Consider the following 12418-nt stretch of genomic DNA (forward strand, 5'->3'; position numbering starts at 1 on the left):
GGGAGTCTTTTATGGATTATGTTCACAGAGCAAAAGCTGCTTTGTAGGAATACTTGACACTGCTATCCTACATTTGTATAATTTGGTTTTAACTTTGCGTATGTGTAATAGATTAGAAGTGATTCATTAAAACATTGGAAAATAAGGATTGGACTTAGTAGTGAGTGATGTAAACTAAACATATAATTATTAATAATTCAGAAACACTGGAAAACCTAAAAAGACTGGTGAAAGCCAACCAAACATGTTACATAACTGACACACAGTGGGTTAATATTTTTGTGTAGATGACCCATTTCTGAATGCTATTTTAAGAGCTTTTTTTAAAGAATATATTGGACAGAAACCTTCACTGTTTATTATCAGAAGTGCATGTGTCTTCAGTGTTTTGTTCATAAACTTATTGATCAAAGTGATTCAAAGGAAACGTGTTTTCACATAGATCTCCATTTTCTTTATGTTCACCTTGAAGTGTAATGGTTGATACCTGGCATTCCGAATACCTTAGATGTTCATAGAATTATCACTGTATATTGTGTGTTGCCATCAAAATCTGCCTCACTCACTCCCTTCTTTCGGGGGCTGTGGGTGAGGTGGATGAGGGGGAAGAAGAGTTTGCTGTTTGTTTTCATATAATATTCCTATTCTTTGCTTCTTATAACTGTTTGATATCATTAACAATTTAGCACAGTATTTATCCCATCACTCCCTGGAGAAAAGGTATGCTTGTCACTGATACCCAAAACATACTATTTTTTCCTCTGTCTGTAGTAACTACAGGTAAGAAAAGCAGGAATACATAAATCACTACAATTTCTCTATGATTTAAAACCATCCTGTTCCGGGACATAGTCTACTTAGTTCATTATTTTTCTTAAGCAATATGTAATACTATTCTTACTCTTTTTTGCTGCTAAATAGTTCCTTTATGGAGTCTGTTTGGACCAAAGGGAGAGAAGAGGAATCTTTTTACGTGCTTAAAACATCTGTGATACAGGATTAGGTTAGCCAAAATCTCACATCCCGGTAAGCAGACATATATTTTTGTATTTTTTATAGGTGGATACAGTGCAGACTACACAGCACCCTGGCCACATTGAGGAATCATATAAAATGAATGTATGTGCTCGTAAGTGAATTATTAATGAAATGAAACTCCAACTCTAAGGGATGTTGGATCACAAAGTATATGAACTCTCTTTGCTCTCATGTTAAGAAATTGATTCCCAGGGGACAGGGTTACTGCAGAACTAAGTGGACCTTGAAAGCAAAGCTATTTAAAAAAAAAAAAAAAGGAAAAGAAAAGAAAAAGAAAAACCATGATAAATCATTTTAAAATCTCCTGAAAACAAGAGACTCAGGTTACATTTTGGATACATTGGGAGAGAGATTAAACAGATTCAAGAATCCAAACCAAAAAAAAAACCAAATGGTATTTTAGAAAGGTTTGTTAAGCAGAATGATTGTAAGTGGAGGAACAGGATCAAATACCATCTAATTTAAGAATATGAATAGGATGAAAAACCTCACAGTTTTCTGCTTTCTACCGTCTTTGAAAGGGCTGAAATTTGATTAGATGATTGCTTCAATTAGTAACTGGGAGATGAGTGTGAACAAGACTGAATTTTCAGTGTTTGTGTTAAGGATGTATTTGTGGTTTGCTAAAAAAAAAAATCAACAACCCTGATGATGTGCTAGATAAACGAAGAAAAAAAAATATACCTCAGGACTGAATTTCTAGAAATCCAAATGTAGTTTCCATGTTTGGAAGTCTGTATTACTTGGGGACCTGAGACAAAGTGGGGGAGAGAAATTAGGCAAAGCAGTCTTGAGTCTTCAGCTTTTGCTGAGAAAAATGGCTCTACAAGGAAATTGGGGCAGACACAGAGGAGAAACCAAAACACTAAATGACTCTACCAGCAAAAAGGGAAATCGAGTCATTCACAGGTATACACATAACATTTGGTTGTCAGACACAAGTCAGTTCATTGGCTAGAGCACACTAGACTAGAAAATTGCCAAGGATTGTACAATTGCCAATATCCAAACCATATGTAAGGCAGACCTGTAACTTTGCAGTCACTATTAAGCTATATACATCATATAGAGATAAAGACTATACCCCCAACTCCAGTTTATATACATATGCCAATTTTTATATTTTATATATACGTGTATTACATTATATAGAATATTAGCTTATGGGTTAGAGAAAGGAAATTCTGAGTATTTTCTCCTAAATAATTTATTCTTTTATATACTTCATCTCATTTTAAGGAACAACAAAAGAGGATTTTTAGGTATTAGTAATTTTTCTACAAGCTCCTTTTCTTATGAATAAAGCATAACTTCAGTCCCTACAATTTTCTGATGTAAAGCTACTATAACTGAGTGAGGAAGCCATATAATATTTGTAACTGAATTGTACGTTATCACTTGCTCCTCTTCATGATATGGCTTTCAACTGTATAAATGACAATGCTGAAAAAATCTTTTTATCTCCTGATTGTTATGCATTTATGCCTGAATTAGCTCCTGCTTTGTGTTTATTCCTTCAAAACTGGTCTACTACTTTTTTCCACTCATAATTAGTTCCAAGTGGAGGAATTTATGATACAGTAGGGGCTTTGACCTCTTTATTGTACTGAGATATATTATCAAACTTCAAAGCCTGTATACTGCTATTGTATTGATTTTGTTTTCTGTGAGCAAAATCAATGAGCAAAATTAAAATAAAAAAATCAATTCTCCCATTTTTTAATTGATTTGGGTGTTCTACATGTACTTTGTTTATTTAACCTTGATTACTAGTCTGGAACTCATTGAAAGGAGAACACATTGAGACTTTTTCTAATTCTGTTTAGAAGAAACCTATGGAAATTAATGAAATACAGAGGAAAAGGAAATTAAAATTAATACATACAGGAATGAGAAGGAAAAAGACACAAAAGAGATCAAGTAAAGCACTGTTCTCAGTTGGGATGCATTGTTTAAGAATATCAAGGACCGTATAAAAATCAGTATAAAAATTTGCTTTGTCAGAAAAATCAGCAGAGATTCTTCTTTCCATTTTCTAGCCTTTTCCTTTAATTCAATAGATCGTTAAAAATGGCATATGAAATACTTGCAATCCATTGACCATGCAGTATGAGTTCAGAGCAGTTTTAAAGCTTATAGAAAGATAAGAAAAAAAGTCAAAAAATATTTAACATGTAATATTTTTCAGAAATAAATACATTAAATATGCAAATATATTTGTGAAATGTTCAGCCTTTTTATGAATATAGACATTATCTCAGTAAGAAAAAAAAGTTTAACCTGGAACTGTAAAGAGAGATGTTAAGGACCTCTGGTCAGATTCTTATCTCAGATACAGCAACTCTGTTTTTCAATAAAATTATTCTGCAACTGGGAACAAAATAAAAAAAAAAAAAAAGTCTTCTGTTTTCATTGCAATTTCATTCTTCTATATTTAGTTTTCTGGTCAGAAGCAATTACCAAGAGAGGACCTTTGAAAGATATTGTGCAACTACTGTAATTTTCAGATTTTACAGAGTTTAGCACCTAAACAATTTGCATTAAATGAAAGCACTTTTATATTTCCTCCTGCTACAACACCAGTGGGGAAAGGTCAACAAAACAATTGGAGACCAAATGATTATTTTTTTTCTTGTGTGACATCAACTTGCAAGACACTGGGAGTTTCAAAATTGTAAATGATGATACAGCTTTATTCAACTGTTTCTTTCCTCTTTGCTTCCTATGGCTGTTTCATTGTTGAGCAATGTCTTTTCCATCAGAATGAGAGAGTGAAAGCCTATTTGTGACAAGCGACATTCTACTTTCTGTTTGCTGTTGTCTTCATAGGTGAGAATAAAAGTACATCCATATGCATCTCATTTTCCTACCTTTTAAGAGTTTAAGTTAGAACTTTTAAAGCCAAGTCTGACTTGCCATACTCGTATGAGCAAGCCAAGTAAACCCAGTGAGACTGCTTGTACGAGTAAAGATAACTCCTCTTTTAGTGTCACTTTATCCTGATGTCGGCTTTATACAAGACCAGTAAAGAACAAGGTCAGTAGCAAGCTATTAGAGAAGTTGTGACATGCAATTACTTTAGGTAGTTAAAACACAAGTTAGATAAATTATTAGCAGGAATAATACAGGAAGTGGCAACTAGTGGGAAATGGAGCTAAGTGGCACATGATCTCTTTTCTCTTATTAATGGTTGTACTTTGGGGGGCTGTGTATTGACACAGCTTGTAGAGGCACTCTTACTGATGTCAATCACAAATTTAAATATAGATAAAGAAGTAATAAGGTGTTAAATTATCCATCAAACCTAAACTAAAGGATTAACTTAAGCAAACTTCCAACACCTAGACTACAATTTAGTCTCAGGGTGAACAATATAATTTAATTTAATCAGATTGTTTTTATAAAGGTTCATAAAAACCTTAAAATCTTCTCTTGAGATTTCTCAGGCTTGTTAAAAACCTGTGTCCCTACTCTTCCTGCAAGCTTCATTTAGCTCTGTAAGCACAGAGGCTTGGATTTACTCACTCGTCATTTAAAAATCTGGTGCGATAATCCATACTTTAACCCATTACTCATTTTACTGTTTGAGGATTAGTAAGTTCACTAAGTTTTGCTGAGCTAGGAAAAAATAGCTTTTTACTCTCAAATGCAGTGGCTACATTTAAATTTCCAATGTATATTTATTATCCATACTTACGAACTCAAGATTGTCTCCCTCTGCATTGGGTTAAAAATGTGCTTGCAGACATTATATTTGACTTTTGACATCACGTTTAGGGAAAACTATGATTATTTGAAATGCTGTTACATCTTCTATACTGTTCTCAATATTTTATAAGAATCTACATTGAGTGTAATATGTGATGAATGCCTTAAATAACCCTTTCCAGCACGATGAACATGCTTACACAGTTTCATTGTTTGAAATTGAGCTATTTGTTTTAGTTAGAATGTGTCTGAACATATCAAGAAGCCACAGTCAAAATACTGTTCTTCATCATACCCCAGTAGATTACTATTTCAACAGTGCATTTCTAGTATCAAACGAAAATTTTATCAGAGCTATCTATTACAGGAAAAGTGTTTGTTGCCCTTTCTAAGAGAGTTATGGTGCTAATGGAAAAAAAATAAAATTCATTATGTACCCTGGCAGTCACAACAGAGCCCTCAGTATTCTTCAGTGGTGGAATTCAAAGCATTAATGTCTTCAAATCTAGCTTAAATTAATTTTCTTCTAAATCAATTTACTTTTCACATTTAGGCTCATTTTAGCCCAGAAACACCTTTTTGAATAGCAAGTGCCAACCAAACCAATTTCCAAAAGATTTCTATTATTTTTTGTTTATACATATTAATACCATGTTTATTAATATATTATTATTAAGAAATATGACAGAGAAAAATGTTCTGGAGGACTTCAGGAAACCTAATTATGCTCTGTAGCCTTTCTTATCAGGCTTAATTATCTGTTTATGCTTCATTTTGCAGAGTTCCTATTCAGGAAAGTAGCAGGACTTTAAATTAGCTTTTTGACACAAAATAACCTTTCTTTAAACTATGAAACTATACACAGATAATTGTTGTTTCAGGAAAAAAAATGTATTCAGTTCTTGAATACTGTTGAGAGCAATTTTATTTTAGCAAATGTAAGCAAAAGAGTGGAATATGGACTAAGTAACCTCAGAAGACTTTATAGGCGTAGTTCTACATAATAAATGTCCAACTGCTTTTCTTTTTACTGCTAGAATAATGACCATTACTTCTGTTATGTACCCCTGTATTGTGAGAATGGTAGAAGTGTACAGAGAGTAAAGATTAAGGTTAGCCTGATGCCAGAGTCTAGCCTTGCACCTCTAAGAAGTTAGAATGTAGCCAGATACATGTGCATGTTTTTAACAGGTAGATTATTATTATAGTAAAGCTTGGTATCTCATCTAAGCTAGCTGTATAGTTTCACAATGGAGATATTTTATGACACGAGGTAGGCATCTCTGGGCACCCATTCATGTCAGCTTGAGTTGGTTTTCTAATATTTAGGGTGAAACCCTGTAATCACTCTCCCTGAGACTAGGGAGTGGCTTGATCTCAGAGGAACACTGAACGTGCTTAAGCTCAATCATAGAATCACAGATGGTTAGGGTTGGAAAGGACTTTAAGGTTATCTAGTTCCAACCCCCCTGCCATAGGCAGGGATGCCTCACCCTAGACCGTGTCACCCAAGGCTCCGTTCAACCCAGCCTTGAACACTTGCCAGGGATGGAGCATTTACAACTTCTTTGGGCAACCCATTCCACTGCCTCACTACCTTCACAGTAAAGAACTTCTTATATCTAATTTAAACTTCCCCTGTTTAAGTTTGAACCCATTACCCCTAGTCCTATCACTACAGTCCCTCATGACAAATCCCTCTCCATCATCATTGTAGGTCCCCTTCAGATACTGGAGGGCTGCTATGAAGTCTCCACACAGCCTTCTCTTCTCCAGGCTTAACAGCCCCAAATTTCTTAACCTGTCTTCAAGTAGGAGGTGCTCCAACCCCCTGATCATCTTCAGGGAAATATAACCCCCATTTTCAAGAAGGGGAAATGGAAGACACAGGAATTTACAGACCAGTCAGTCTCACCTCTGTGTCTGACAAAATCTTGGAGCAGGTTCTCCTGGAAAGCATACTAAGGCACATGAAAAACAACGAGGGGATTGGTGACAGCCAGCATGGCTTCACCAAGGGCAAATCATGCCTGATCAATTTGATGGAGCTACAGAACTGATGGATAAGGGCAGAAAGCTGATGTCATCTACCTGGACTTGTGCAAAACGTTTGACACTGTCCTTCACAACATCCTTGTCTCTAAACTGGAGAGACATGAAATTGATGGATGGAACACTCAGTGGATAAAGGATTGGCTGCATGGCCAAACACAGACATGGTCAATGGCTCAATGTCCAACTGGAGATGGGTAACAAGTGGTGTCCCTCAGGCGTCAGTGTTAGGACCAGTCCTGTTCAGTATCTTTGTCGGCAACATGGACAGTGGGATTGATTGCACCCTCAGCAAGTTTGCCAGTGACACTAAGTTATATGGTTCAATTGGTAAGCTGGAGGGAAGGAATGCCATCCAGAGGGACCTTGACACGCTTGTGCGCTGGGCCAATGCCAACCTCATGAAATTCAACAACGCAAAGTGCAAGGTCCTCCACCCGGGTCGGAGCAATCCCAGGCACAGCTACAGGTTGGGCAGAGAAGAGATTCAGAGCAGCCCTGTGGGGAAGGAATTGAGGGTGTTGGTTGACGAGAAACTGAACATGAGCTGGCTTTACTCTGTGCCCAGAAAGCCAACCATATCATGAGCTGCATCAAAAGAAGCATGACCAGCAGGTTGAAGGAGGTGATCCTGCCCCTCTACTTTGCTCTTGTGAGACCTCATCTGGAGTATTGTGTGCAGTTCTGGTGTTCTCAACATAAGAAGGACATGGAACTGTTAGAACAAGTACAGAGAAAGACCAGGAGGATGATCAGGGGACTGCAGCACCTCCCGTATGGAGACAGGCTGTTTAGCCTGGAGAAGGCTGCATGGAGACCTCATGGCAGCCCTCCAGTATCTGAAGAGGGACTTAAACAGGGTTCAAACTTAAACAGGGGAAGTTTAGATTGGACATAAGGAAGAAGCTCTTTACTGTGAGGGTGGTAAGGCAGTGGAATGGGTTGCCCAAAGAAGTGGTAAATGCTCCATCCCTGGCAGTGTTCAAGGCTGGGTTGAACAGAGCCTTGGGTGACATGGTCTAGGGTGAGGCATCCCTGCCCATGGCAGGGGGCTTGGAACTAGATGAGCTTAAGGTCCTTTCCAATCCTAACCATTCTATGATTCTGTGATTCTACAGAACACATTTATGTAGAAATGTCTCATTTCACTTTGTTTTCTTTAGCATATACTTAATGATAGAAGATAGACAGCATATTTGACTTTGCTAACCTTACAATGCCATTTCTATGGAAGAGCAGAAAGATAAGCTTGCATTACCTGTTGCAGGGCTAGAAGTGAGGTGAGTTAATCTTCATTCCTAGGTCTGCTACTAGTACTAACCTTTTGGGGGCTATACTTGTGAAATCAAACAATAAATTTTCATTGTCTTAGAGAAAACTGTTTGATCCATTTTGTTCTGTGAACTGTTTGTAAGGTGATGAGATCCATAGAATGCCTGTAAAGGGTAGTATGATATTGTAGAAACACTTTAAAGTCTTCTGTTTCACTGAAGCTGGGAGAACTGGTTTTCAGAGCAAATCCTTTTTTTTTTGCTTAACATCTGTAAAATGCCTCCTGGCCAAATTTTTGAAGCAGATGTTAATTTTCATTATTATGTATGGGACAATTCTATATATATATATTTCAGTGCACTTTCATCAAAGAATGCTTTAGATTTAGCTTTACTGCACTGAAGAAAAAAATATTTTATATATTACCTTTTTTTTTTCCTGAATAATCATATTAGGGACGAAAATGAAGCTTATTATTTTGTGATTGTTTCAAATATAGATATATTGCTTTTATTCAAGTATTTCATGACTGTGAATTGTGAATGTATTGATAGTGAATAAAGACTTTCAACAAGCTGGAAAAAAGATAGTATGGAAGTAATTAATTCAATAGTATTCTGAAACCATTGATTACTTACTCAGAGCTGGCAGTGACACAGCTATACATAAGCTTTGTCCTTAGAAGCCTACATTATTAAGGTGAAACTAGACAAGCCATGGGATACTCAGTCCTTTCTTGTTTGCCTTCATCCTGCTTCCATCCCTCCTTTTGAAATACTCCCCATGGAGGACATCAGAAAGTTGTGAATTAAATCTCCAGGGAGTCTGAAAGAAACAGCTATAGGCTGCATTGTGGAAGAAAAAGGGTAAGAGCTCCTGGTGCAATTAGTCTGGTATTTCTACACATGATGAAAAGCTTGTAGTGTAGAGAGGATAGTGAAAGGGGAAAGACCATGCAGTTACATGTGTCATGACATGCTCACCTTGTTTTTCAGACGCTTAAAAGTGTGTGAGGTTGATATAAGCATCTCTCAGTGATAAGGAGTGATAATTGCTGGCCAGCTGTTGAATTCAGCTTGTTGTCTTTCAGGGATCATCTGTTTGGATATTATATGAATCAGACCATAGCTTTTGAGGAAAGCTTGTGCCTGTATTATGTACAGACATCTGAATATTCCTAAAGAACTTGAAGTGTATGCAGGGAGCTAAAACTAGTAAACTCACTTGGGGCAGTCTCTAGTATTCTTTTATTTTTCTAATTTTCCTTTATTCTTCTAATGTTGATGGTGTCAATATCCGGCATTAATACTGAAATACAACATGGTAAAAACACAGGTGAAATGCTAATAAACTGTTTTCTTAAATTCTAATATCCTTTTAAAAAAATAAAGTTAGTTTCTAAATATAGCGTTAGATTTTAAAAATAACATGATTTCATTTTGTATTGTGTTGTGAAGCTTTCTGCACTTAGCTTTGAACCATTATCACAGAAATTAGAACTGTCAGTGAGCAGCACCAGACAGATTTTTATTTCACTCAAGAAGTTCTTTCTAGTAGGATGACTTTCCACAAGTATATAGCAGTTTTTTACACATTGTTAGGGTGAATTTACATTAATTTGTTTTTAGTACCTTTGACTGAGTTTGCAGCTTATTGCAATATGTTCCAAAATAAAAAGTGCTTTCCAAAAATAGAGTTTACAATTGTGGGAGGTCAGACAGTAATGTCAGGACCTCTGCTTTATAGAATTCATTACTGTAAGTGATGCAAGAAGATGGAACATTAGCGAGGTTTAAAAGAAGATGGAAGATTTTTTAAATGCTACTTAATCTATTAACTTTCTAGAATTCCCTTGATATTCTTTATCACATTTCTACATTTCTAAAATGCATGCATACAATAGGACATATTTCCGTCATACCGAGTGCCTGTCTCAGTAAAGGTTGCATTTATGGCATGAGCTACATTAATTTCTAATCAATAATCTGTAACAGTGCAATTTACTGCATAGAACTGCTAAGTAGGAATTTGGGATCTTACATTGCATTCTTGCTGATGACACTGATCTTTTTTTGTGGTGTGAAATAAGTCACCTTAGACTTCTGTGTTTTCATTCTTTGGTGTAGTAAATGGATGTAAAATATCATGCATTACAGGACATGGTGATGATTGCTTAAGTAAACAATATCCATGTTTTGTGAGTGTCAATGGGAATTTCCTAATTGATGCCATAATATTATAAAGTTCTGGGACACTTATCTGCACATGTGCAGTGCTTTTGTATGTTGGATTTAAAAACTCAGATTCTTGAACTCTGGCGTAAGAATTTCAACTTTGCATATTCAGAATAATGATTTTTTTCCCCATTACTATCATAAAAAAAATTGTCCTTAAAATGTTACCATTTAATTTTTGTATAATTCATTAGAAATACACCAAAAATTTTCTCTTATAATGCACTAGGTACTGACTCTGCTTTATCTCTAATATTCTGGGCATATTGAACCGTACCAAGAGAGAATTACAACAGCTACTGTAATGCATATAGTAAATAGGGTTGAATTTTCATAAATGCTCACTTTAACTTACTTCAGTGATTAACTTTTTAAAAAATATGACCCATAAGTGTCAATATTAGACAGAAGTACAGATGGTTATCCACATCTTGCAATAACTGGTGTGAATTCAGCCAAATGGCAGGTGGGGAGGTTCTGGACATCTATGTCATCTCTCTGGTTTGTATATCTGTCTCTCAGATCCTGAACAGCTGCAGTGGCTGCTTCTCTACATGCCATAACCAGGAAAGAAAAGGCAATTGGATGTCGCTAGACATAGGCATAAATGGCTGGCACCTTAGAACAAATTCCTAACTCTTTCTCCATTTCATGGTTTTTTGCACATCAACAGACTTTTTAGTATTGCACATATCTAATACTTCTGTGTACGCTTAAGAGTTTTCCCAATACTTCTTCGCAGTATGGGACTTTATTTTAGGAGAAAATATACATACTGATTTGTTTTTCTGTAGGAAAAAAATATGTGAATAATAATACCTGAAGAAGTATTACTTTATTAAAAAATGGAAGATCAAATTATCACTAGATCTTTTGATACTCAGTTTTACAATCCATTTGAATTCTGCTGTAGAGATTTATACTTTGGGTAGCTGGAATGGTTGCCAATCATGCTTCCTTCAGCTATTATCTTATTCAAATGAATACTGGTAAGCTTGAAATATAAATAGCTTTTTCCCTTCTGTAATCTACTTTTAATAATGAAATACAGTCCATATGGTAACCTGGATGATCTGCCTTGAATTTTTTCTGGGATAAGATCAAATGCATATCTGAGTTTTGCTTACATACCCAATCTGAAATTATTTTCATTAAAAATTAAAATCTTCTTTAAATACACTTAGTCTAAGGCCATCTGTTTTCATCTGATTTCATAAATCCTATAGTCCTTGTACTGGATAAACCTCTCCTACACTAGCTTACCATCGAGGTTATAACAACAGAGGTAGAAGTTATGAGATGGGCTTGGAGTACTGCATGCTAGAGTCAAAGGATGAAGAGCATTTACCTTTACAAAAGCCTACTTCTGAATCAAGAAAGTGAAAGAAAAATGTGTCCCAGTGACTTCAGTGGGTTTTGGATCAGGTCTCAGTGTAATAAACTGACAAAATTTATTCTAAGTATGACTACATGATAAACAGTGTAGTACTAGTTATTAAAGACTTTTCTATGTAATGATATTGACCTACAAAAGAATAGCATATATTTTTATCAAGTGATGTGTTTTACTAATTGAAAGAACAGGTAATTTCACAAAGAAAAAAGCTGATTTTTTTGAAAAAATGTAATATTAAATCTCTAGGGATTTCAGACTTGTGTTTGAAACAATAGTCCTATGTTCCTGTTTCTGAACTAGTCATTAAAAAGAATACACAGTAATCATAATTTTGATTCCCCTTTATAATTACTGTTCAATTTCTGTATTGCACTGTCAAGAGAGGACTATATATGCTTAAAAAGAAGCCTGGCTTCAGCAATGAAAAAGCAGCACATCATTCATTAAAGCTAACACAAAGCATACAAATCCTAAAATAATGTGTCATCAGGGTGTTGGTGGTGTACTTCTGAAACAGAGGATTGCAATCAAGCTGTGTGCAGTCTGCAGTGATACAAAGAAAGATTTTTCTTCTTGTCAGAAGTTGCTATGTGTTAGCAGTTTGACAGTGCATTTCAATGACAATATGATATGCGAAAATATTGTCTTAATATATATAAACCTTCCTCATATTGTTTTTTTCTCTTTGTAGACTCCAAACAGCTGAACATGAAAGAAT

General features: G+C 35.6%; 1 protein-coding gene across 7 annotated transcripts in view; it reads left to right on the forward strand.

Moving 5' to 3' along the window:
* The window catches only part of PCDH7 (protocadherin 7), a 340281-nt gene that overhangs the window by 100557 nt on the left and 227306 nt on the right, over nucleotides 1–12418 (forward strand). For 3 of the 7 annotated variants that reach the window (XM_061379829.1, XM_061379830.1, XM_061379833.1), the window contains exon 3: nucleotides 1060–1119. The exons of the other annotated variants lie outside the window; for them this stretch is intronic. In XM_061379829.1, the coding sequence (XP_061235813.1) occupies nucleotides 1060–1119 (60 nt within the window). The remainder of the gene's footprint in view (nucleotides 1–1059; nucleotides 1120–12418) is intronic. 7 annotated transcript variants of the gene reach the window in all.

The sequence above is a fragment of the Neopsephotus bourkii genome, unplaced genomic scaffold (assembly GCF_033783945.1).
Source record: "Neopsephotus bourkii isolate Nb327-2 ecotype Australia unplaced genomic scaffold, CSIRO-AGI_Nbou_v1 NB_1780, whole genome shotgun sequence".
NCBI classification, from domain to species: Eukaryota; Metazoa; Chordata; class Aves; order Psittaciformes; family Psittacidae; genus Neopsephotus; species Neopsephotus bourkii.